Raw genomic sequence first — 25571 nt, 5'->3', positions numbered from 1 at the left:
ATTCGGGCCGACCGAGGGACAGCGGACTACCCAAGTGTTAGGACTGCAGCAATGTGAGATGAAGAACATCCAAATTTGCTAAGGCCAAAACGGTGCAATAAGGATAATCATGCTTTTTAACTGATATGTTTTCAGTTGAAATCTGGGGTTAGACATAATGAGGAGTAAGCGCAGAGGAGTCCACTGGGACAACTGTAGACTAGACCATCTCTCAGTGACTCCCTCGGTGAAGGGACCAGGCCACAGAACCTTGCTGAAGGGAGAAGCAAAAAGATCGCAACTTGGCTGGCCCCAGGAATGGAAATTTCTCTGCCACTTTGACAATGAGAGAGCACCCGTGAGACATCAGAATGGACCTGCTTAGTTTGTCTGCAATCACACTGGCCTTCTCAGATATGTGCATAGCTGAGAAAGCGGATGGAAGAGATCACCACACACTCGCTGCTTCTTGACATACTGGATGAGATCTGGTTCCTCCCTGTTTGCTGATGTACCAGACTACAGATATTGTCAGTCTAAATAACAATCATCCTGGATGAGAGAACGTCTTGAAAGGCCTGCAATGCTAGGAGGGCTGCTCTCATTTCCTGGACACTGATACGTGCTTTGGCCTCTTCTGGGGGCCATGTACCTTGGACTGTCCTTCATGAGTAGTGCCCCTCATCCCAGTTGGGAGGCGTTCATGGTCACAGAGGCCGTAGTCAGGGGAAGAACAAAGGGATGGTCTTGAGAAACACTGTCTTGAGTAAAGCCACCACAGAAGATACGTCTTGCAAGATTGGGTGATCTTAACAGGGGCAAACAAGGGCTGTTGAACACACCACTGCAGAGACACAGTCCACTGTAGAATTCGCATATGAAACCTGACTTAAGGAATCAGAGTGACTGCTGCTGCCATGAACCCTAAGGCTTGCAAGATTAGTCATGCTGGAAGAGAATTATGCAAGATCACTTCCTTGACCAGAGTATCTGAATTCTTGTTGGGGGAAGATAAGCTGTTTGACGGTATCTAGACAAGCACCTATGAACGCCACACACTGCGCAGGAGTGAGCTCTGATTTGCTGTAGTTGACTATGATGCCTAGGCGTACACAAAACTGGAGCAAGTCCCTTATCTGTAGAGGTAGATGCCTGAATGGAGCAATTACAAGCCAGTCATCTTGGTATGGAATCACAATCCCAGAAGTCGCAGATGAGCTGCCACCACTGTCATGCATTTGGTGAACACCTTGAGGGCTGTGGTGAGTCCAAAGGGCAGTGCTTTGAACTGGTAATGACTGGCTCCCACCCAGAAATGAAGAGATCTTCTGCAGCATCTGTTCATTCTGATATGATAGTGTGCATCTTGAGGATCTGTCACTCGCATCCAATCGTCCTTTTACAGCGGGGACAAAATAGACTAAATTGTGACCATCCAGAACCATTTATACTCCACATATTGGTTTAATTTGCTAAGATCCAGAATGGGTCTCAAGTCCCACCTTCTTTGGCACTAAAGAATTTTGAGTAGGTTCAGAATCCTATCTGGTCTGTCAGAACCTTCTGGATAACTCTTTTTCAAACAGATTTTCTATTTATATGGCTGCTTCCTCCCCCTCATTGAAACACTGCATCTCATTCAGATGTCACAGACCTGGGAGCAATTCCACTTAAAGTACTTCATAAAGGGAACAGTATTCCCCAAATTCTTCCAAGGGGTAATTTGGGCTCAAAGAATCCTCTTCATCTGAACCATAGTTGAGAGGAGAAGGAATCTGAGAGAAATATGCAAGGGATTCCTCCACAGAATCTGGGACCTAATCTGAGGAGTCCAGTTCTCTTGTCCTTTTTACAAGTGTGTAAGACCAGGGAGAAGCAGGGATCGCGCCACAGCTTCAGGAGTCAAGTCCATCAATGCACTGAACAAGCTTGGAGTAAAGTCCTGTCATTCACTTTGGAGATCTTAATCAAGAGAGGTAATATGCTGGGTCTTTTGCTTTTTCATAAGTGGAAATCTGCCCTAACAATCTTCAGCGGCTCAGTCCCTTGGCAGGATTCAATGACAGAAGCAGTAATCTCTTCCTAGACTAAGATTTGAGGAATAGACTTCTTCACCTTGGAAATCAACTGTGGTTTCACCTCAACGTCTGCAGCACACATCTGAAAAGCCTCAGAGGATGCTCGAGAACTCTGATCAGTGCTAGCCTACAACAGGGTCGTGGCACAGGAATCAGATTCAAACACTTGATGTTCCTCAGGGCTTTCACTAGCTTCTAAACAGATGTCCGGTGTAGGCTGGACAGCAACTGGATCAGGACTAGACTTTCTGGCCTTTTTTGAAGTTTGCTGTCCCTCGATTTGGAAGGATAGTACCCTTAGCCAACAATTTAAGATGCTGGTTCTCAAGATAAATGAAGAGGGAAGATAGCTAAGGAGGATCTTGGGGAGAAATGCTTGACAGAGAGAACACTTTGTATGGCTGTGGAAAGCACCCAGGTTAAAAAAAAAGCCACTGGTTGTGACAGTCTTTATGGGAAATCTGTCTCCCACACCAACATTTTCCCTTCTTAGATGATGTGAACACAACTAACAATGATACTGAGAAATGATAAAAGAAACCTCATGGCTTGGTAACCAACAAAACAGACAGCCGTTAAGACAGACATTTAAATATTGGCATTCGGACTGGCCACATAGAAGTTCTTAGTACCTGCATGCATGCATCACCTGCTTGCAGTATGCAGGAAGCATGTGTGTGACATACAGTGCCTATAAAATCTAAAAGCTTTGGTATACTGGCCAGACATTAGGCTAACATTGGCAAAAGATCGCTTCTTTTAAGAATACTGCAACAGTGATATGGAAGAACATCAAATGAGAGTCTGGAAGAAACTGAAGTTATGAAACCTCCTTTAGTGATGGAGATTGTGTGTGCTGAAAAGGCTTTTGACAAAGTACATTATAAATATCTATGGAAAGTAATGGCTAAATTTAACATACCAATAGAATTTATCTTTATTTTAAACTAAATTTATCAAAATTTGTTGGGAGACAAAATTAGGAGGGACATTAATTTGGGTATTCAGATCACAAAGAGGGACTGCAGTGACATTTCCCACTTCTACTTGTTTTATACATTTAGACCTTAGCTCAAAAATCAGAATGAAAGAATCCAAGGAATGGAATGGGGGGAGGCAGAATACAACACAGTATCAGCAAATAATGCTATTTATCAAATCAAGACCTTAATAAATCAAATCTACTTATATCCGATTCTAAAATAAATGACTGGAAAAATTAAGATACAGCAATAAATTATACTCCAAAATATGAAATGGCACAAAACTATCCACATCTCTGGGGACACTTCAAAATGGAGTATCTGTGTGTGTAGGTAGAAAATCACAGCAAGCACTAGTAGAAAGTGGAATGATGTCAAGCAGAAAAAAATGAAAATTTTAAACAAATGGAAACTTAACATTACACCCTAATGCAAAATTAGACAAATGTTTATTGTACCACAGACATTCCCAGGACAGGTTCTTATTTATGAACCAGAAATTACATTTTGGTACCCTAATGTATAAACAACTTAAGACCTTCGCATTGGAACAGAAATGTCTCAGGGTAAGTTGGTATAGAATAATTTTGTCAACTATACAAGGCTAGTAAAACTCTTACACATCTGCAGGGATACCACAGGGCTGGCTGAACTGAGGCTAGTGCACATGATTCAAAATCAGACTTGTATCACTAAATGGAAACAAATGCTAAGATAGGGATTCCCACACAGTAAAAAAATGTTTGCACACCATACCAGGGCACCAGAAGATGTATCTACACAAGTAACGTATTTAATGATGGGAAACCTAATTAAGACTTCCCTGTGCAAAACAGAACTGTGTTCAATAGTTTCTAGGGATATGACAGTGAAGGGAGAAGCTACAAGACTTGTACAGAAGTGGAAAGGCAATCACTTTAATGGGAGCAGTTAAAATGAGGCGGTATTCTAATATACTGACAAGAGATTAAGAGAGATCTGAATTCAGAGCAAAATATCTGATATTAATAACTTCAACTTTAAAGAACCAAGATGAAGAATTAAAGCAGAACTGGCTTATGTCAGAACAGTCAAATTAATTACTTGGGTAAGAACTCCTCAAGTTAATTAAAGCATGAAAGTTTACAAAGAGCTCTACAATTACAAAAATGTAAAGCAAAAATAAATGCAACGATGGAGTAAAAAGACAGGATTACAATTAAGGAACAAGGGACAAAAATTTGTATAGTCCCAAACATTTTTACCAAGTCTAGGAGGTTTAGAATCTTTGCCTGGAAATGTCTGCATAAGTATTTTTATATACTGGATAAGATGCATACAATGTATGAGGCAGTTGACCTCTGTTACTGGAGATGTTTATCAGGGCAGAAAGGAAACTGGATACATATCTTTTGGTCATCCTAAACTAGCCCACTTTTATGGTGATCTGTAAGTAGTAATAAATTTAGGATATCATTGGCACTTAAAATTAGAACATATTTTTTAAGCTGGCAGGTAAACATGCAGTAATCTAGGTCAGTAAAAGCAATGTTAAGACTAGTACTTTTGGTGACAAATAAAACTATTACTAGGTAATGGAAAACGGTGATTTCCCTGTGATGATATTACAATTATGGAAACTAAAGCCAAGTAAAGCCCAACTGGGCCGGATCTACTTGAGTAGAGACGACTTATGGACCCAAAGTACTGTCAAGAACATGTGGTTAAGAACACTATTCTTTACAATAACAAGAAAACATAGGGGGAGAGGCAAAGACTTCTACAAATATTTATCTCTTGATCATGGTTTTTATCAAAAATTTTACCCTATGTGAGTTAAGTCCTAGGCATGAAATGGACAGTATCTGTCCACCTACATTTACTTCAAATTTGTAAGGGGAAAAAGGTCAAACATTTTTGTTTTAATGGAACTGTATTTTATGAAAAAAATGCAAACCCCAGTTTAACTGGGCCCAATTGTGATACTAAATAATAATTAAGCAATAACCGATGACATGGTGTGGTATACTGAAGATTTACCAATGGCTGGTGTGGTTAATCACGAGGGTGAAGCCCGAGTGATTAAACAATGGTAATCGTGAGTAAATCTTCAATATACCACAACCACGGAGTTGGTTATTGCTATAATACAATGACATTATTTAAGAAAAAACACTTTTCTTAAATAATGTCTTTGTATAACGGCAGATTGCTGTTCTTCTGCCGGTTGTGGTATTTTGCTTCTGCATTTTGATGTACTGCGCATGCGTATGGGACTTGCATTCCCATGCATACCCAGTACATCAATGCTTTGCAACAGAAGAAATGGAGAAGACAGTCTCCATTGCTCCATTTTTCTCTCTCTCGCTCTTTTTTTTTTTTTTTTTAATAAAAAAGGTTTTGGGGCAGTTTATACCAATGGAAAAAAGTCTGGGCGACTGGACGTTTTCCCGTTGGTATATTGTGGAATTGCACATTTTCGAATATTAATAGGGAGACATTGTATAATTATAAATAATAATGTCAGTTTAAAGCACTACCAGTAGGACAAGAAATCATGTGCATCATACATACTGGAAATAAGTGTAAATATGCAAATAAAGAAGTGTGCTAAAAATCATATAATTTTGAATAAAACGTTATTTCAGTTGTTTTTAGGGTTTTGAATATCCTTGAAATACAACTACTATCAGAATCACCCTTCTTAAACTGCAAAATAGTTGCCCACATAGTATTTTCTCTTAATTATATAATTATTGGAAACTAAAGGTGGGTTAAGACACAACTGAAATAAAATATTATAATGAACAGAATTAACAACTGTATGGTTAACAAGTACATAAAACAGTCTTGAGGGATCAGAACATTATTTCAAGTTGGTGACCTGATAAGCTGATGCTATTCTGTAACTTGTACGCAAAAATGCGAGTCTCATCCCTACTCAATGAAGTTTTTTTTTTTTTTTTTTTTTGTAAAAGCCAATATTAAATGGCTCCTCTCCAAACAAATACAATATCATTACAGCACTACAGTTGTTTTAGACTAACATTGCTCTAAGATTATTTTCAACATAGCTCTAGACACCACTACCCCAAGACTCCAGTGTAAAGCTGTCAAATCCTGCAAACTCTTCAATGTATACTGGAGCCCCAGAAACATTTTCAGAAAGTAAGTAAAAGTTTCAGGTCATTTAATTTACTCTCTAAATTTCTTGCATTATAAACAAGAAAATTCACTGTCATACTGCACCCATAAAGTTTCATGGGGAAAGAAGTTCCCTTTCTATTATTGGAAACTCTGTGGTGTGTTTGATTTTTTTCCAAACCTGAATCCAGTGATCTTATTTCCAGAATGGCTTAACTGCTAATCGGAAGAAATAATGCATCCGATCTCACCAGTTATTTACACAAATAAAAAAAGAGAGATATTGCAGATAAATATGTTCTCTGTACGTTTCCATTTAATACACTTGCTGCCTCCAATAAATATGAATTAAACTTGGATGCTGGAAAAATCTGTAAAAAGTCTAACATCTTGTTCTTTGTAATGAGAAATTATGTTATCGACTTCTTTAAAAATATCTTGTGATGCAAGTAGTCTCTATATCACTACTTCCTGCAATGATTACTACAGCTGAAAATTTATGGTGACTGTAGAAGCTTTATTAAATTTTAATGTACATCCTTTAGTCTAAAATAAAGTGCCTGAAACAAGTTGCAGGATGCACACTGTGGGACATGGGGAATGGTGATGTAAGAGCAGAAGCCAAAGTAACTCCAATTATAGAAAAAGGTCAGAGAGAAGAGATTTTGGTGGTTAAATAATGTGCAGAAAATCAGGACAATCTGGTAAAGATGATTTGGGACAAAGAAAAAGAAGGCAACAAGAAATGAAGGTGTCCAGCAAAGAGGTGGAAGGAATGTGTGAGAGAAGACCTGTGACAGTTGGGCATGACAGTCAAAAAAGATGAGTAGCACTGAATCGAGAGAGATGGCAAAAGTTGACATTACACCCCAACCTCATGAAGAAAATCAGGAAAAGGGGGTTGATGATGATGAGTCTACAATCTCTTAATGAAGTCACTGCTGGAATCATAGAAGAGAAAATATTAGCAATATAACCTTTAATTTAATCACAATGTGGAAGGCAATTTTTATTAAATCCCTTCAACACACAATCCCCAATCACTAATACACTATCTCCTGATTTATAGTATTCATTGTAATCAGCTTCCATAACAGAATCTGAATCAGAGTTGTAGAAAATTTATATTACCTTTTTCTTGTGGAAGAGGTTCTCTCTCTACCATGTTCCCTTTCAAATCTCCACATTTCTTCTTCCTACTCTTATTACTACTTTGTTTTTTAATAACCATGAAAAAGGTGCAATAATTACTTAAAATATCAACAATTAACCAACAAACAGAACAAAGTAAATGAAGTTTAATTCATACAGTATATATATATATATCTATAAAAGGTTTAGTGCTTTCATCCCACTAGGGGGGATATCATCAGAATGCTTACAAAATTCATCTCTTTCCTTATATACCCTTATTTACATCCCCAATAATTAATTACAATTATATTAATTAAATTAAAGTAGCAGCAGATAAAGACATGTAAAGTTGTACACACATTAATACACCTTTAAAAATGTTCACTGGTCTCCTCCTTAATCACAGAAATTATCTTACATCTACCGTTAAAACCTTACACAAGATAAAAATAAAGTACATAACCATTACATACCTGTAAATTAAAAAAAAAAAAAAAAAATATATATATATATATATATATATATATATATATATATATATATGTATGTAAAAAAATGATCCCATTTAAGTCTATGGTCAGGTCAGCATATATAAACAAAAGCACCCTTATCAGACCCTACAGGATTTTTGTGACATTTGCCAAAATTATAAGTTGAATATATTAAATTTAATAAAGAATTTTGTAAGTATTCTGATGAAATCTCACAAGGGGGATAAAAATGCTAAACCTTGTTTTTTATGTACTGTATGAATTAAACTTTGTTGACTTTGCCCTGGTGTTCATCACTATTTGTTAGTTACAACTTTGTTTTTAACTTTCAAATGAATTAAAAAACTGACTGAAATTTCATCATCCTCGGACATATCTTTTTTTTTTTAAACAAGGAATCCTCTCCGTCCATCACTTACACTGTCTTGTTTATTCATAATCAGGGGGGTGAATCCCACTTTCCTTTTGTTAAGTAGGCTGCATCTCAGAGCTATCTATACAGATTAATTTTTACACAATAACTGCTTACAGGTCACCACATACCATTTAATGAAAAAACATTTACTGCATCAATTGTCATACAAAGTTTATGGACTCGTAAGGCCATGCTGATCAGCACGCTCCTCCTGTTTGCTGAAGTACCACATGACTGATGCTATCCATAACCATCATCAGGCTTCTTGAAATCCACAGAGCTTTGAATGCTTTTACAGTAAACTGACAGCATCTACTTCAAGTCTATATGGAGTTTGGTCTCTGACCTGGTCCATGTGCTCTAACAACTGCAGGCCTTGGAAATAGGTTTCCTATGCCTGGTCTGAGGCATTGGTAGTTAGGATGCAATTGGTCGGGCAATGGGGTACAGTAACATTCCTTTGTTTTCCTTAACAGCTGATATTCTCCAGCCTACTACTACTTTCAGGCAAGGCTGATATTCTCCAGCCTACTACTACTTTCACGCAAGGCTGTTCTGGAAGGAAGTGTTCCAGTAACTGGGTCTGCTGGTCTCACACATTCCTGAGGTATCACTGGATTTTCCTCATATATAAATGGTACCCTGGGCCCATTTACATATGAAGAAAATCCAGCAGTACACACCTCAGCAATCTGTGGGACCAGCAAACCCAGTTACTTGAACAGCCATGTGCTCTAGGATACTGAGGATATAAGTCTGTACAGGACAACATTTTGTCCTAAGACTGAAAAAAATCTTTGATGTCCACGTCTCTAGCAGAGCTTCCAGGAATACAGTTCTCTGGGAAAGCTCAGTCTGGATTTCTTCAGATTCGTGGTGAATCCCATATCCTGCAAGTATTGTTGAGCAAAGGAGAATGCCCTTACCTCCACCCTCAAAAGTGCCTGCAATAGGCAGTCAGCCTGATAAATGTAAATGTGCTTACCCTTTTGTATGCAATGGCTGACCACTGATGCCATACATTTCAAGAAAATCTTGGAAGTAATAATCAGGCCAAAGAGTAAAGGGAGGAACTAGTAGTGACCACTTCCTACCAAGAATCTGAGGAATTTCCTGTCTTCCTTGTAAATGGAAAGTGCTTGCATGCATGCATATGAATGTCTTTGGAATCACAAAGGGAAGAAGTGATTAGAAGCTCTGCATCTTATAATTCATACTGAAAGAAACTTATTTGCACTACTCCAAACTCTCTCTCCACTGACTTTTTTTTTTTGGAACCAAGAAAGTACAGTTGTGTACACTTACCATAAATGTAGATGTTAGAGTGTCTTCACTATTGCAGTCATGACTGTAGGGTTCTCCCCCTGCCGGCAGGCAGCCCTCGGTCGGCCAGAATCCCAAAGTCTGGGTCTGGCGTCGGCTGTTCAGCCATGCTCCCTGACGTCAGAGCGCCAGGAGTACAAAGCTGACAGCCGACGCCATGTTCTCCAGTTTTTCTTGCCCCAGATGTCAGGAGTCCCAAAATGAATAAGGTCCCATACCCTTTGCAAATACACCTCAGAAGAATAGTGAAAAAAGGGACCACACAAAAGTAAAAATAAGAGGGGACAGGAGGGAGGGAAACCCAGACTGCAACAGTGAAGACACTCGAACATCTACATTTATGGTATGTGTACACAACTGTACTATGTTCATCGTGTTTCACTGTTGCAGTCATGACTGTAGGGTAGAATCCCAAAGCAGAATGAAAGGGATGTGGTCATAAAGAAGAAGGGGCGGCTAAAAGGCCCTGCAAGACTGCAGAAGCAAAGCCTGCCCTAGACTTAGAGTAGAGAGGTAGATTGTAGTGCTTTGAAAAAGTATGCACTGAACTCAAGTTGCAGCTTCCAAAATGTCTTTGGTAGGAACTCCCCTGAGGAAGGCAGCGGAAGTGGCAGCAGCTCTGGTGGAATGAGTCCTTATACTCCCTGGGATTTGCTTTCCATGGTGTGAATAGCAAAATCTGATTCCATGAGCAATCCATTTAGAAATGGTCTGTTTTGAAATGGCTTTACCTTGGGAACTTGAAGCATAAGAAACAAACAATTGCTCTGATTTCCTGATGTCCTTGGTTCTGTCCAGGTAAAACGTAGTTGTCTGTGTACATCCAAGGAATGTAAGATCCTTTCCCCTTTATTTTGAGGAGTGGGGAAAAAGTTGGCAAGTGAATAGTTTGATTTAAAGCCACTTTGGAAACCACCTTAGGCATGAAAGTAGGATTAGTCCTTAAAGACACCCTGTCTTGATGAAAAATAATATAAGGTTCCACAGCCATAAGAGCTTGCAACTCTGAAACTCTCCTGGCAGAGGTCAGAGCTAACAGGATGGCTGTTTTCCAAGATAAAAACTTGATGTCAGAAGTGGCAGCAGGCTCAAAAGGAGGTAAGGTGAGCTTTTCCAAAACATAGTTGAGATCCCAAGCAGGAATGGGAGGAGATCTAGGGGGCCTTAAGTTCTTGGCTCCTCTGAGAAACTGCCTCATGAGCTTGTGGGAAAATATTGGAGGGTCTGTATTATAATGAGCAGAAATAGCAGAGGCGTGTATCTTAATGGAAGAGAAAGAGAGACCCTTATGTAAGAGGTCTGTCAGGTAAAGTAAAATCAAAGGAATGTTAGGAAGAAGAGGATCAGAATCCTGAGCCTGCATCCAGGAACAAAATCTTTTCCATTTTCCTGCATAAGATTTTCTAGTGCTAGGACGTCTGGCTTCTAAAATGACATCCATAACCTGCTTGGGTAGAAGAGAATGAATCAAAGACCCTGGATTAACCAGGCCGCCAGGCTGACTGTTCTGACATGGGAGTGTAGAACCTGACCCTGGTGTTGGGACAGAAGGTTCGGAGTCTGTGGTAAAATCCAAGGGGGCTCCAGACAAAGGTTTTTCAGAGTTGGGTACCAAAACTGTCAAGGCCAGTTTGGGGCCAGCAAGATTATCATCTTGGGCTTGTCTTGTTTGATCTTTAATAATACCCGTGGAAGAAGAGGAAGAGGCGGAAAGGCATATCCAGAGAGGTTTCTCCAACTGAATGATAGTGCATCCACTTTCCAAGCTTGTTTGTGGAAAGCCCTGGTGCAAAAAATCTGTAGTTGATTGAGGTGGGATGCAAAGAGGTCTATGTGAGGACATCCCCAGACTGCTGTTATCATCTTGAATATTTCGGTGTCCAGCATCCACTCGTGTGGGTCCGAAAGGTTTCTGGTCAAACTGTCTGCCAGGAAGTTTTGCTTCCCTGGTAGAAACTGAGCTTGAAGGTCCAGATTGCAAGCTAGAGCTGTGTTCCACAGATCCATGGCTAGTCTGCAAAGGGGGTAGGAATGAGATCCCCCTTGCTCGTTTATGTACCACATAACTGTGGTGTTGTCTGTCCGTATTAGTAGTTGTCCTGGTTGTAGAAGATTCCTGAAGGCCAATAGGGCTTTCTGAACGGCTAACATTTCCTTTAAATTGATATGCAGGTGCTTCTGATCCTTTGTCCAAAGGCCTTGCAGACAGTTGCCCTGAAAATGGGCTCCCCAGGCAAAATCTGAGGCATCTGTGGTTAGTATCTGAGTGGCAGGAGGCAGGCAGAAGGGTTTTCCTTTGTTTAGAGTACATGCCTTGGACCACCAAAGGAATTCCTTTTGAAGACAAGGCAGGACAGAGATCAGTATGTCTAAACTGTGGCAATGCTGAGACCATACACTTTTTAGGTACCACTGTATTTTCCTCATATGTAGTCTTGCATATGGTACGAGAAGGATGCAGGAGGCCATGTAACCCAAAGCCTGCAGGAATCTCCTTGCAGATAGCCCAGTTAAAGTTGCCAAGGTTTTGAAAGTTGAAGCCAGCTGTAACTGTTTTTCGTATGTCAGAAATGCCATCTGGGTTGTTGTGTTTAGAGAAGCGCCCAGAAAAATTATCTGTTGTGAGGGAGTCAAATTTGACTTTATGTTTACAGTGAATCCCAGGAACTTGAGAAGATTCTGAACAAACTGTAGATGCTGGAGTAAGACATCCTTGCTCTTATCTGTCGTCCAGATAAGGGTAAATTTGAATTCCCTTGAGTCTGCAATAAGCTACTACTGGAGCCAGGCATTTGGTGAAGACCCTGGGCGCAGTAGACAATCCAAAGGGCAGCGCAGAGAATTGAAAGTGCCTCAATCCGGCCTTGAACCCGAGGTATTTTCTGCGGTCCTGCCTGATGGGAATGTGTAAATATGCCTCCTTTAAATCTAAAGTTACCATCCATGCATTTTTGGTCAGCATTGGAAGTAGCTGCTGTAGAGTAAGCATCTTGAATTTTGGTATCTCTAGAAAAGTGTTCAAGACTGACAGATCCAGAATGGGTCTCCATGAATTTTGCTTCCTGGGGACTAGAAAGAGCCTTGAGTAAAAACCTTGTCCCATCTCTGAAAGTGGAACTAGTTCTATGGCTTTCATAGCCAAGAGAGCTTCCACCTGGTTTAAGGCCTCTGTCCATTGATGTTTTGGAAGATCTGGCCATCCGCTTGGCCTTGGTAGGGTATGAAAATGGAATTTGTAACCTTTTGAAACCACATCCAGAACCCACTTGTCTTGGGTTATATGAGTCCAATTTTGGTGAAAAAGAGAAAGTTTTCCTCCGAGAGGGGCTTCCAGGCAAGAAGTTCCTGCAGCCCAACAGAGGGAGTCATGGAGTCTGTTTCCTATGAGCTTGCGACCTTGTCCTCTCCTCCCCTAGGGGTGGAAGCAGTCCACTGTCTTGGTCTATAAGAGGCTTGTGTTTGAGGCCTTCCTCGGGAGCGTCTGTATCGACACCTCTGAGGCCTGTCTGAATTGGGAAAGGACCAATTTTTAGTAGGCCAATTCTGACTAAATCTGGGTGGCTGTACTTGTAAGAAATCTTTAACTGTTTGCATGGATTTTGCCTTGCCCTCCATCTTTTTAATCACCTCTTCAGCTTTAGATCCAAACAAAACATTATGCTGAACTGGAGCATCCAATAATTTAGCTTTTACTTGATCTGGCAAATTTTGTTCCTTTAACCACGCATGCCTTCTAATTACTGTGCCGGAGGCAGCGGCCCTACAAGAAGCCTCCAAGGCATCAAATCCACAGTGTAAACCATGCTTCCCAACTTGTTCAGTGGCATGCATTAAGTCATGTAATTCCTTATCATCTGCACAGGCGGAAATGGAAGTTAGCTTTTGTTTTAAAACAGGCAGGAGAAATTGCTGGTATTTCAGCATATGAAACTGACAATTTAAAGCTCTAATAGATAAAGTAGCATAAGTGTACACTTTTTTGCCCCATCTTTCTAAAGATCTGGAATCCTTCTCAGTGGGAATGGGGTTTTTAGCAGAAGCAGCCTTAACTCCCTTAGGACCCTGAGAAATGGTTTCAGGGTCAGCAGTAGGGTTCTTATATAAAAACTGGTGGGAATCAGGAACCATGTAATATCTGTCGGGCTTAACAGGAGCTGGAGGAAAAGAGTCAGGGGTTAAGTTAGCCTCCGAAAAAGCATCATCCACAATATCCAAAATAGGAGGAATAGCCAGGGGTCTATGTTGGGGAAGAAGAAGAAAATCCCTTAATCTTTTCTTAGATTCCGAATACTCCTGTCCTTCCCAGTGGAAATGTTCCCTCATTTCATGCAAAGTTTCCCCAAAAGAGAAGTCCTCAGGGGGAGAAGCTGAAGGAATGGATTCCTCAGCATCAGAATCCTCATGAGGGAAAGAATAATCCTGGTCAGAAGAAGAAACTGAAGAAACAGAAGCCTGATCAGAGGAGTCATAATAAACTTCCTGCCTTGGCCTTTTATCTGGAGGGGGATGTGAACCCCTAATCATATTAAGTAAGTCCTCCGCCATCTTAAGTAACTGTTTCTGTGACTTAGAGCCGGATCAGAAGAGGCCTGTGTTTCAGTCTTTGATTTGGAAGGAGTATATATATATATATATATATATATATATATATATATATATATATTGTCTTTGCCTTTATTAGAAGCTGAGTAGGCCTGAAAACCCCTTCGGAAGCCGGTACCTGCACAGCGGCTCCGGACCCATCTGAAGGAGCACTGTCCGAAGGTCCTGCAACAGAAATATTCAAAGGCCTAGTTGGCTCCTCGTGGGAGTCCGTTTCGGCCATCGGTTCCGAAATGGCCGATGACAGGGGCTGCAAAAGCGCCTCACTGACTACGGCCGAACCTGAAGCTGGCTCTGCTTGAACGATATCATCTGATTTGGACCTCGGAGGCCTGTCTTTGTCCTTGCGTCATTTGTGAACTCCGGTAGCCGGAACCGTATCCGACGACATTTTGTAATTAAAACGCCTACCAAAGTAATGAAATGCAAAATCGTACCTTCGTTTAATAGTACGTTGATTGAATCTAGCACAAAATCGACAACTAGCTACGTCGTGGTCAGGGCCTAAGCAAGGAATACAGTAAGAATGAAAATCCTTATGAGGTATTTGCTTCCCACATGAAATACAATTAACTTTTTCTGAAATTGGACTGGAGCAAGAAAAAAAGTTTCCCCAACGGGGTACTTAGCTTTGAGTAGGAGAAGAAAGTCTTCGGACTGAAGTTTGTTCAGAAAAAATTGTCAGGAGTCAGCCGACCGGCACTTGCGAACTGCTATCACCACACGGCAAGAAAGACTGGAGAACATGGCGTCGGCTGTCAGCTTTGTACTCCTGGCGCTCTGACGTCAGGGAGCATGGCTGAACAGCCAACGCCGGACCCAGACTTTGGGATTCTGGCCGACCGTGGGCTGCCTGCCGGCAGGGGAGAACCCTACAGTCATGACTGCAACAGTGAAACACGATGAACATCAACCGTTAGTAAAAAGCCTTTACCATCTTATCCCTTTGGAATTAACTCTATGGTTATTTGTTGCAACATCAGAAGAATGGTTTTGACAAGGTGATTTGTTCTACAGGTAAGCTTTGTAGCCCTTTGACAGGGGTTTTGACATGAGTTCTAGCCTGCACCCCCCCCCCCCCCCATGCAATTATGTCTTGTACTAATTTGTCTGAAGTAATTTTTCTCCACTCCTTCAGACAAGCAGGAAGCCTCAATTCTCAGACTTGAGGGGAGTTGGGTTGGGTCTGGAAGAGAAAGGGGGCTAGGGCTGGTTTATCAAAGCTAGTCCTTAGAGAGAAAATTCTACCCCCACTGCGTCCATTTACCATACTGCTATTTTTTTTTCTTGTAAAAGGAATAAATGGAGAGCCACTGAGACAATCCTACAGGAGAGAAAAAATGAATGCATCTTTCTAAACCATACAAGGACTCTGCACCTATATATCAAATCAAATACTTAGCCTATCCTCGAGGCATGAAAGAAAGAAGCCATGTGGCAGTAAAAAAGTTCTGAAACATTTCTGTTTTTAAGATCCAGGATGAAGAATTTCATGAACATATGGAACTGCAAAGTCCTCAGCCACATTCATAAAAAACTGTAGGTCTTGCAGGTTGACCCACTCCCTACCAACTGACTCAGCACACCGGGAAGCTAATGGGCTGATTAGGCTCTACAGCGAGGGAATGAATGGACCAGAGTTCTCCCACACCAAAAGAGAACCAAGTAGGATGACTGTATAAAGGAATGGGAGCCAATGGGCAAGACCCAGGGGACATAAAAGGGAGCTTAAAAAATTATAGGACTAATTTTAATAACAAAAGTATGATGTGGTTTCATGCAGTCTACTGTGCCCAAGTCCTACCACAGAAAGCTGTCTGACTTTCATATGCAGTAAGCTAGCATATTTCAAACTACATGGTAGGGAGCTCTTTTCTGCGTTGCTCCTGGCAATGCTTCACCATACAAAATATGTTCAACACTATTTCTTATTTTCACACACTTTTTTGTAAACTGAAGTTCACAACATATTTACACATTTTAGCCTTTAATGCGCTTTACAGTTCTGCCAGCAGCAAAGTGCCTGAAGAAAGACCAATAAATTCATTCCTATTCTTCTTAATATGGCTCCCAATGGACTTCTATAAGAAACACATTCCTCAAAAAGAAACTGTATCCTCAAAACTGCTGTAAACTAACTAGCAAGTATGACTATCAACCATTTTCAAACCCAATCAATAACTTAAGAAAACATTTATCTGCTTGTTTGCTTTTTGTTAACAAGGTAAGCCACAGGATTGAAGTGTCCCTTTTCAGGGCCAACCTGGTAGTACTACCTGATTGTGATTTGATTATAATCATACAGTTTGCAAGTGCAAATTGTGGAAATAAAAACATAACTGGAGGATGAAAACTGTTAACACAGCTCAGTCTTAATCCTCTATGCTGAACCGCAAGAAAACTTCACTTGAGTTGAGTAAACTGTTTAGCAACAATATAATACAGAATCAGTAGGCAGTCAGCATGTTTGCATTTTTACGCTATGTTAAAACGGAAGACTCTGCATACTGCAGTTGCTGCCCTCCTCCACAATAGCAGTGCATAGTATACACTAAAAAAATACCTTTTTAATTCACTCTGCAACTTTTAAGAGAGTCATGCAGCTGACTGCATATACAGAGCAGCACAATGCTGTCTTGAGTATGGCCATGATGAGGGAGTTGGATCCAAGACAGAAATTAGTCATCTCCCATGTGAGCCTGCGATGATTCCGATGCACTTTTTACTGCATAGGTGTGAAATCCATAACTGCATTTAAAGTTACAAAGCAAATAATAAAGGCATTTTTCTATTTCTGAAATCTACGAACTACATATAGAGTGTGATGAATGTGGCTGCCCCAATATATACATAGCAGGTGCTCTCTTCATATCAGATATCCCTTTAAGAAAAAGAAAAAAAAAATGCCCAAGAATTATACAATTTCTCAAAGATTTGACATTTAACCATACTTCTATTACATTCTGCATGTTATTTAATGATAACTGCTACTTCTAAAAAAGATTCTTTGGCATGAAGAACATTCATACAAAGATAAGTAAAGGTAATTTAGAACAGTATCCCATAGATATTGAGTATACTGTGCCAGCAGTCAAAGGCAGCTTAGCGGACTACTTCCAATGGCTTCCCCTCACCTTTCAGTTTCTCGTCAATGTCCTCCGGGTACTTCAGCTCCTCTCTCTTCTGCAGTTCGGCAAAAATCTGGGAATCTGGTTTCTCTGTATTTGCAGAATTCGTAGGGGAGGCAGCACTGGTTGGCAAGATCTCCTTCTTGGGTTTTTTGGATACAGAACCCATGGTTCCAGAGGAGCAGCTGCTATAGCTAGAGGATGAAGTAAATAGGCCACTGACTGCATCATTCCCAAGTCCTTCCCTTTTTTTAAAGTGCTTGATATAGATATGAGAGCAATGAAGATCACTCAAATTGCTGCCATGGCTGTGTTGGTTGAGGTACTGCATCACTTTATAGGCCACTTCCATTGGAATACTTAGCTGCACCAGACTGTGATCATCAAGCTCATGGATCTGATTCAAAATAAAAAGTAAAACAAGTTACCTAAAGATGTCTTGCTCTGGATCACGACTACAACTTAAATGCAAATCAAGAGTCATCACTGTTGAGAATTCACTGTCACACATAGGTAGCTAATTTCCTTTTTATCTGGTCACGGTTGTGCTTATTCCACAGTTTTAACCATTCCACTAATGCACAGCTCCATGCAACAACTAAATTTCATTTTATCTGCTACTACCTATGAGAAAACCAAAAGGCAAATACCACCAAGCATAAAAATGAAGCAGTAAACATGGGATGAGAAGAGTGGACAACAATATGTCAGTATTTAAATATGCAAAAAAATAAGTTAGAGGATTTTCACTTGAAGTGCACTCACAGGTATCTTTACATCCCAGCTAAAATAAGGCAAACATTTCCAAATGCTAACATTTGCTGGACATGTGACAAGGGGCACTGAGCACCTGGAGTTATGTCTGTTGGAAATGTCAAGAGTTGGAGGAATATAAACAGGATTTGTTAGCTGAAGTGTTTGTAAAGAAGTTAACTAATGCAAGAATTACATTTTTGTAGTCATGCAGCTTTGATGGCTAGACAAAGCATGACAGAGCACTTCTAGGGCTAATGATAATCTTGGCAGGAAAAGTATAACAAGTGAAATCACACGGTAGACCAGTCCTTATGGAGTTGGTAGATAATCAAGCCAAGCAAGAAATGTGTAAGTGTGAAAATTAAAGATGAAAATACAGAAACCAGCTGATGCTACTGCTACAATTTAAAGACTACATTTTGTACGGAAAAAGAATACAAACCATCAAAAAAAAACCTGGGGAGGGAGTATATCAACCAAGAGTAACAGATGGAAGGGGCTGCAGATTCGGAGACAGTATAGCCTTCACTCCTCTCTTTCAGTTACCTTTACTGACTCTCTTAACAGCAAGGTATGGTCTTCTACTTCTACTATAAGAAAACTCCTGCAGAAACGAAAACCATGCACCAATGCCCCTGATAACATCCCCTCATACTTCCTCAGCATAGCTGCTGAAGCCATTGCCCTCCCTATCAGTATCCTAATCAACCGCTCTATCCAAGAAGGTCTTGTTCCTGAAATCTGGAAAAAAGCTTACATCATTCCCCTACACAAAGGAGTAAACAATACTAACTTCCAATTTCCGTCCCATCGCCATCCTCTCTCCCATTTCTAAAGTCCTAGAGAAATGTATCCACCTTCAACTCCTCCTCCATCTCTTAGACAACAACCTAATAACTCCTACCAAACACGGATTCAGACCCCATCATAGCACTATGACTGCCCTCCTTTCCTTCCTTGAAACTGAATAAAGCTAGAGATTCTGGCCATCCTTCTCGATCTCTCTAAGGCCTTCGACACTATCTCTCAACCTACTTCTTACTAAATTAGCTAACCTAAACCTCTCCCCCTCTTCCCTCAAATGGTTTACCAGCTATCTCTCCAATAGGCAACAAGCTGTCAAATGGAAAAAGGCCACCTCTCCTCTTTCCTCATCACCCCCACAGGTGTCCCACAAGGTTCCATACTGGGCCCCCTCCTCTTCAACATTTTCATTAATGACTTTTACCGCTCTATCCCTCTTGCTAACGTTATCCAATATGCAGATGATTCCACAATCATCTGTGCTGCCCCATCCATACCAACTCTTTTAAAACTAACTCAAGATGCCTTCTCTACCACAGAACAATGGATGAAAGACAACCATCTAGCACTCAATGCTGCTAAAACTAAACTTATGATTTTTACCTCCTCTAAAACTAAGAATTTCGATCGAAGTTTATTCTCCATCACCAGCCAAAATACAACACCTCTTGAGCTGGTATCTGAAACCAAACTACTAGGAGTTCAAATAGATGACAGGCTCAAATTTAACTCCCATCTACTACTAAACATAAAAAAACCCCACCAAAAACTTGGCATGCTCTACCGACACAATCGGTTCCTCACCTCAACTACTAAACTTACTCTCTCTACTACATTTCTCTTACCCTCCCTTCTCTATGGAGCCCCTCTTCTAACAAACCTACAATTATCTCTCAAAACCAAACTGTCCTCTTGTTACAATAAAATAGCCAGATTCGCCACTAGCAACAAATCATCAACCCATCACTGTGAATCTCTCCACAACCTATACTGGCTTGAGCTTCCCAACTACCTCTCCTACACTCAGCTCACCTATGCTCATAAACTCATTTTCCAGCCATACCTCTGTCCCTCCCTCTCCACTACCTTTAAAATGCACCACACACAAAGACTTCTCAGATCTAACAATCAAAACCTTATAGAAGTTTACAGACCCCTCCACCCCCCAGGACAATACCTCCTCTCACACTCTCTAGCACGCCTATGGAACTCCCTTCCCCCCTCCATTCGTACCATTACTAGCCTCCCATCCTTTAAAAAATCACTCCACTCTCATCTAACTTCCACATGGGAATACTCCTGCTCCCATCCCTCATAACTTACACTTTACTTCAACACTCTTTCCCTTCCTTCTCTCAAATCCCAGGTAACAAATTCTTGCTTGCTTCTATTATACAACTCCTTACTAGTATCTAGCAATTCCTTTCCTTACTGAATCTAACTACCTGTCCAAAAAAAAAAAATTAACTGATTGAAATACTTTTGATCACTCTGTTTTACCTCTGTAATCTTCATGTAATCTATGTTTGTATATTAACCTTTGTGTAATCTGTATGAGGAGCTTTTCTCCCCAGGACTCCATTGAAAACGGGTTCTTCATGCCCAATGGACTATCCTGGTTAAACAACTGCAAATAAATAAATAAATAAATAAATAAGGTACCACTGAATGGGGAGTTGGTGAACTGGACTTTGACATTCTCAGCAAATTCAGTCAGGTGTAGTAAGTAATGAAAGCCTGAAACAAGACTAGCATCTGCCACCCTGGCAGTACTGTCCACTGCCTTGTTAGCTGGATGCACCGATTTGAGATGAATGTTAACGTGGACAGTTGGAAGTGCAATTCAGACTTTACCTCCAAATATGGGTCCACAGTCCTGAGCATTGTTCTGGTACAGTCCCTCTGTAATCCCCCCATATGAACAAGGACATTCAACACCCTCAAGAGAAAGGGGGTGGGTGATAATACCAACTCTCCAAAGTCTAGGAAAACAAATGGTCATTGGAGGGAAGCGTATGGCCTAGAATGTGGCTCTGGAGCCTACATGAATGCAGCAACCAATACCATGAAGCTCACCACCACATTTTATGATGAGTTAGACAAGTCCTTGGGTAGATGAATTCTATTAGGCCATTGAGAAAACTGTCAGATCAGAATTCTTAAAAAGTTGTTGTCCACAACCAGTTTAATTGTTTTGGCAGGGGGAGGGGAAGGAGGAACTGCTCAAAAAAATGATCTGGGTAAAAAAAAAGCAGTTACCAGGATCTGCTTCAAATCCAAGGGGTGTCCTCGGCTGCTTAGCCTTGCACATTAGAAACTATAAAATCTCATTCGATTTGGAGTTTCAGGAGGTCGTTTGTATGTTGGGGGGGGGGGGCTGGAGATCTACCTCTTGTTGGCCATCAGTGTCTTAGCTGGAGGACTCCACAAGTGAGTCTATGTGCTTCCTCTGACATACAGCCTTCCACTGAGGTCCTGGATAGGAAGAATCCAGGGCGAAAGAAAATGGCAAGCTGGACAAAAAACTCTCAGTGTGTGAATACCCACCAGTCCCTCTGTCCTGAATCAAAAGGAGGGCCAAAGAATGAAGCAGAATGTAAACTCAAGTAAGCTACAGTTCGAATCACCCCTAGCGGGCTCATGTGCAGGAAAGCCTGCCTGGTAGCTACATGAACTTGTCGTGCATGATCCCAAACTCAAAGAAGGGGCCATGAGCTGCCAAAACAATTCCTGAGCTGTAGGTCAAAAAGTTCAGCTTCAAGAGTGAAGCTGACCCGACAGTCTCAAATCCTGGGGACTTCAGTCCAGAGTGTCGAGTGCAAAATGGCAAGCCTGGAGACAGATTACTTGGTCCTGAAGCATGACTGGCTCTGAAGCATGACAGCTAAGGAGAATCCTAAAGCATCAACACATGGTACAAAGTTGAAATACATCCCTCTCCCCCGCCCAAAAAAACAAAATGTTGAGATCAAGGCCACTAACCAGAAAGAGAAAATTGCCATTAGGGAAATAAAGATGAAAGACATGATATAGCCATCAATACTGATGCCAAGACCAACAGATCAACCAATGGCTTTGACTGCACTGGGACTGTAATGGAGTCCAGGGAAGAAAACAGAGATGTGCATCAAAGAAGTGTAGCATAGATGATACTTGGAAATCCCAATAGCTAGTGTGTGTGTGTGTGTGTGTGTGTGTGTGTGTGTGTGTGGGGGGTTTATATTTGAAAAACAGTCTGATACATCGTTTGGTACTCCAGTTGGATAGGTAGAGATCATCTAACGTCCACCTTATGCTGAAGATGAAAGTATGAGGATCTTTAATTCTGGTTTAGACACAGCACAGCCCATACTGAGAAGACAGGCAGAGCAGGTACAGCAGTCCTCTTGAACTCAACCATACTGAAATCATGCTTGGAAAAGAAAGTTATCAATACGTATTCAGCATCTGTAGAACCAAACCTACACTTCTTCCCTGCAGTAAGGATATCTTTTTTCACAGTGTGGGGTGGGGGGGGGGGGGGCTTTTCTTTTTGGGGAAGACCTGACTGTGTAAGAGGAATATCCAGACTCAGAAGCTGAAGTAGTTCTTAAGATTCTGAAGTTTCAACCTGATCATAAGAAGTTACTAGGCTATTGGCCCTGAAGCTCTTATAAGCCTAGCCAAGAGTTTAGCCAATGTTTAGACAGGTCAGCACCCAAAGCCCCTGTACAGCGGTGGAATCCCAGGGGGTGTATTTTCTGTTTCCCATCCAGTTATCCAGGTTGCACTTAAAAAGGGATAATGAGGTACTCTGCTTGACGTAGAGAGGGAGCCTATTCCACAGATGGGGGAGTCTCTTGGAAACAAATCTGTCCCACCAATAAGTCCTACTGATGTCACAGACCAGGCTGATGTCGCAAGTGTGGATTACTCGAGTGGAACTTGACTTGCGGATATGCAGCAGTCCCATTAAGGCAGTGTCCGAGATTGCTTTGTATGCCAGACAGAAGTCACCTCTGAGGAGTCTGTATGAAACAGAGTAGAGGGAAAGGGCTTTTAGTCTATCTGTGCAGGGTAGATGTTTGAGGCCCTGAATTCTCCTTGTGAGGAACCTCTGTGGTCTCTCCAGCTGCTGCATCTGCTTTGCGAGGTACATGCCAAATGGGATGCTGTACTCAATAATTGGCCTTACAAGGGAGGAATACAGGGATGTTATAACCTTGTCCCTGGATGAGATACCCTTACTTATGAGATGGGCCATATAGAAAGCTTTTTGTACAGCGGAAGCAACATGGTGGTCTAGCCAGGTTGCTATCAACCTGGGTCCCCAAATCCCTCACAACTGATTGCGTGCTTAGGACGTTATTTATGTGATAACATGTGGGGACATCACTCTCCCCAAAGGGGATGATGATGCATTTTTTGGCACTGAGCTTGAAGCCATGTTTCTGGCACCAGTCATTTGTTTGGGTGATACCCTCTTGGAGGATGTCCACATTACTTAGGAAACTGATGACCACACCCAGCTTGGAGTCATTTGCAAACTTGGTCAGCCATAGCCCACTGGTTTTAATCTGCACCTTAGAGAAGTATATCCCGAATAACAGAGGTCCCAAGACCGATCCCAGAGTTATGCCGCTTGATATGGGTCTACTGCTTGAGGTGGCTTTCCCTATTTTGATTAGGTGGGTTCCATCAGGGAGCCAGTTTGCTACAGATTTGGTAACATATGGACTGATACCAAGTTGAGAGAGTTCATCTGTTATGCCCGAATGGGGAATAGTGTTGCAGGCTTTGGCCAGGTCAAGGTAGGCAGTGTACACCATCTTATTCTTGTCCATGGCTTTGGTGACTGTCTCAAAGAAGTCGACCAGATTTAACAGACTAGACCTCTCTCCTTGACAAATCTAAACTGTGTGGGGTCGAGTGTTTGGAGGTTGCCAATGTCCCTGTTAATGAGGTCTACGATAATCCATTCCATGGCCTTGCAGATCAGGCTAGTTAGGCTGATGGGTCTATAATTTCCTGGATCGATGGACGCTCCACCGTTATGTAAAGGGATGGCAGTGGTTGTCCTCCAGTACTAAGGCTTTGGTTGAATAGGGTGCCTAATGGTGCTGCAAGTTCATGTAGGATGCAGCCTGGGATGTATCGGGTCCCATGGAGGCTGTATTTTTTGCCTTTGAGAGGGCAATGATGACCTGTTCCCACAGTAGAAAGCTTGGAGAAAGAGCAAATCAAACAATCCACAGAAAGATGTGCCATGTCGAGCATGACACACAAAGCATGTTTGTCTTGCACAGAAATCATAGGTTCACTGAAACGTTTCTTGATTGCATAAGAACCCTTACTTTTCAACCAGCATACTAATGCAAAATGCAATATACAATACAAGACACTTCTCAAACACAATACAAGAATGCTTTACAACAAAAGCACAATTTGGCTATCTAAATTAGCACAGCAACAACTATTACAGGAGGAAAAATAGAAAATGACTAAGTGAAGAGTGCAAAGCAGAACAGGATAACAGTGATTTACCTTTGAAAGCACATTCAAAGTATGCGAGGAAGAATACATACTTATAAAGAACTAGCATGTACCCTCCATATATGTTCAAGAATATTACAAAGAGTCAGATATTACATACGTCATGTTTGAATATGGAGAATGACAATTTTTCGTAATCAATTTATAGACTTAATCATAAAACGTTATGTACTCACCATGACACTCCATCCTTGATGTCCATTTTCATTCTTCCTCAACTGATGGGTTCAGATCAGAGATTTAAATCCAACTCAGGCACTTCTTTCTGAGTGTAGCTCAGAGAAATTTCGAGCTCCTCTCTACCTGTAGTGCCCTATAGAGCTAACATCCCTCAGACTAAGTATGCTGCCCCTAGATGCAACAGGAAAGTAACAGAACATGAAAAGGGAAACTGGAGCTTAAACAAGGAACAAAGGTCCCGCGCTAATGCTCTACGATCTCTCCAGAAGAAAATAAAGGAGAAATATGATTTCTCTTAATTTACGGGAATCCCCAGGTTGGCGCAGGTCTGCAGAAGGTAGTCACTTGCTTGTTCTAAAAAATACCTGGTGGAAGCGGTAATAAGCCAGTCATCCAAGTACAGAAACACCCGGAATCCTTGTAGTCTTCAAGTGAGCTGCTGAACACCTTAGAGGCTGTGGTGAGACCAAAGGGCAGAGCTCTGAACTGATGACTGGCTCTCAGTCAGAAAGTGGAGAAATCTTCTGAAGTGCGTGTCCAATTTTATGTAGTAATACGCATCCTGAAGATTTATCAAACACATCCAGTCATATTTCCCTAAAAAATGGGAGAACAGACTGAACCATGACCATCTGGAATTTAGATCCAAAATTGATCTTCAGTCCCATCTTTTTAGCACTAAAAAGAATCTGGAGTAAACAAAGGATTCTATTTGGTCTAGCGGGACCTCCTGGATTACTCTTTCTAGCAGTTTTTGTATTTCTAATACTGCTGGTTCACACTGATGGGGTGGAACATTGGGGATTTTCTTACAATTGTGGGGAGTTTAAAGAAGGAAGGGTATAGTGTAGCCTTTGGTTATAATTCTCTGCACCCAAACATCTGAAATTATCTGAAGACAGGCATGTTGGTGCAGGGATAAACACCCCCCCCCCCAAGACTCCTCCAGAGGAAGAAAATTGGGCCTCCTTTAAGCGGCACTGATGGGGTTTACCAGGAAAAGTATCCCTGGAACCCTGACTTAGCAGTCCACCTCTGCTTGG

General features: G+C 41.2%; 1 protein-coding gene across 2 annotated transcripts in view; it reads right to left on the bottom strand.

Annotated features, from left to right (window-relative positions):
* Positions 1–25571, bottom strand: part of CUL9 (cullin 9) — a 2881018-nt gene that overhangs the window by 2512791 nt on the left and 342656 nt on the right. For both annotated transcript variants that reach the window (XM_044060287.1, XM_044060293.1), the window contains exon 7: positions 17263–17653. In XM_044060287.1, the coding sequence (XP_043916222.1) occupies positions 17263–17653 (391 nt within the window). The remainder of the gene's footprint in view (positions 1–17262; positions 17654–25571) is intronic.

The sequence above is a fragment of the Protopterus annectens genome, chromosome 1.part0 (assembly GCF_019279795.1).
Source record: "Protopterus annectens isolate FY-2018-M chromosome 1.part0, PAN1.0, whole genome shotgun sequence".
Taxonomy (NCBI): domain Eukaryota; kingdom Metazoa; phylum Chordata; order Ceratodontiformes; family Protopteridae; genus Protopterus; species Protopterus annectens.
Note: the sequence above shows the minus strand (reverse complement) of the source record. Positions and strands in the feature narration are given on the sequence as shown.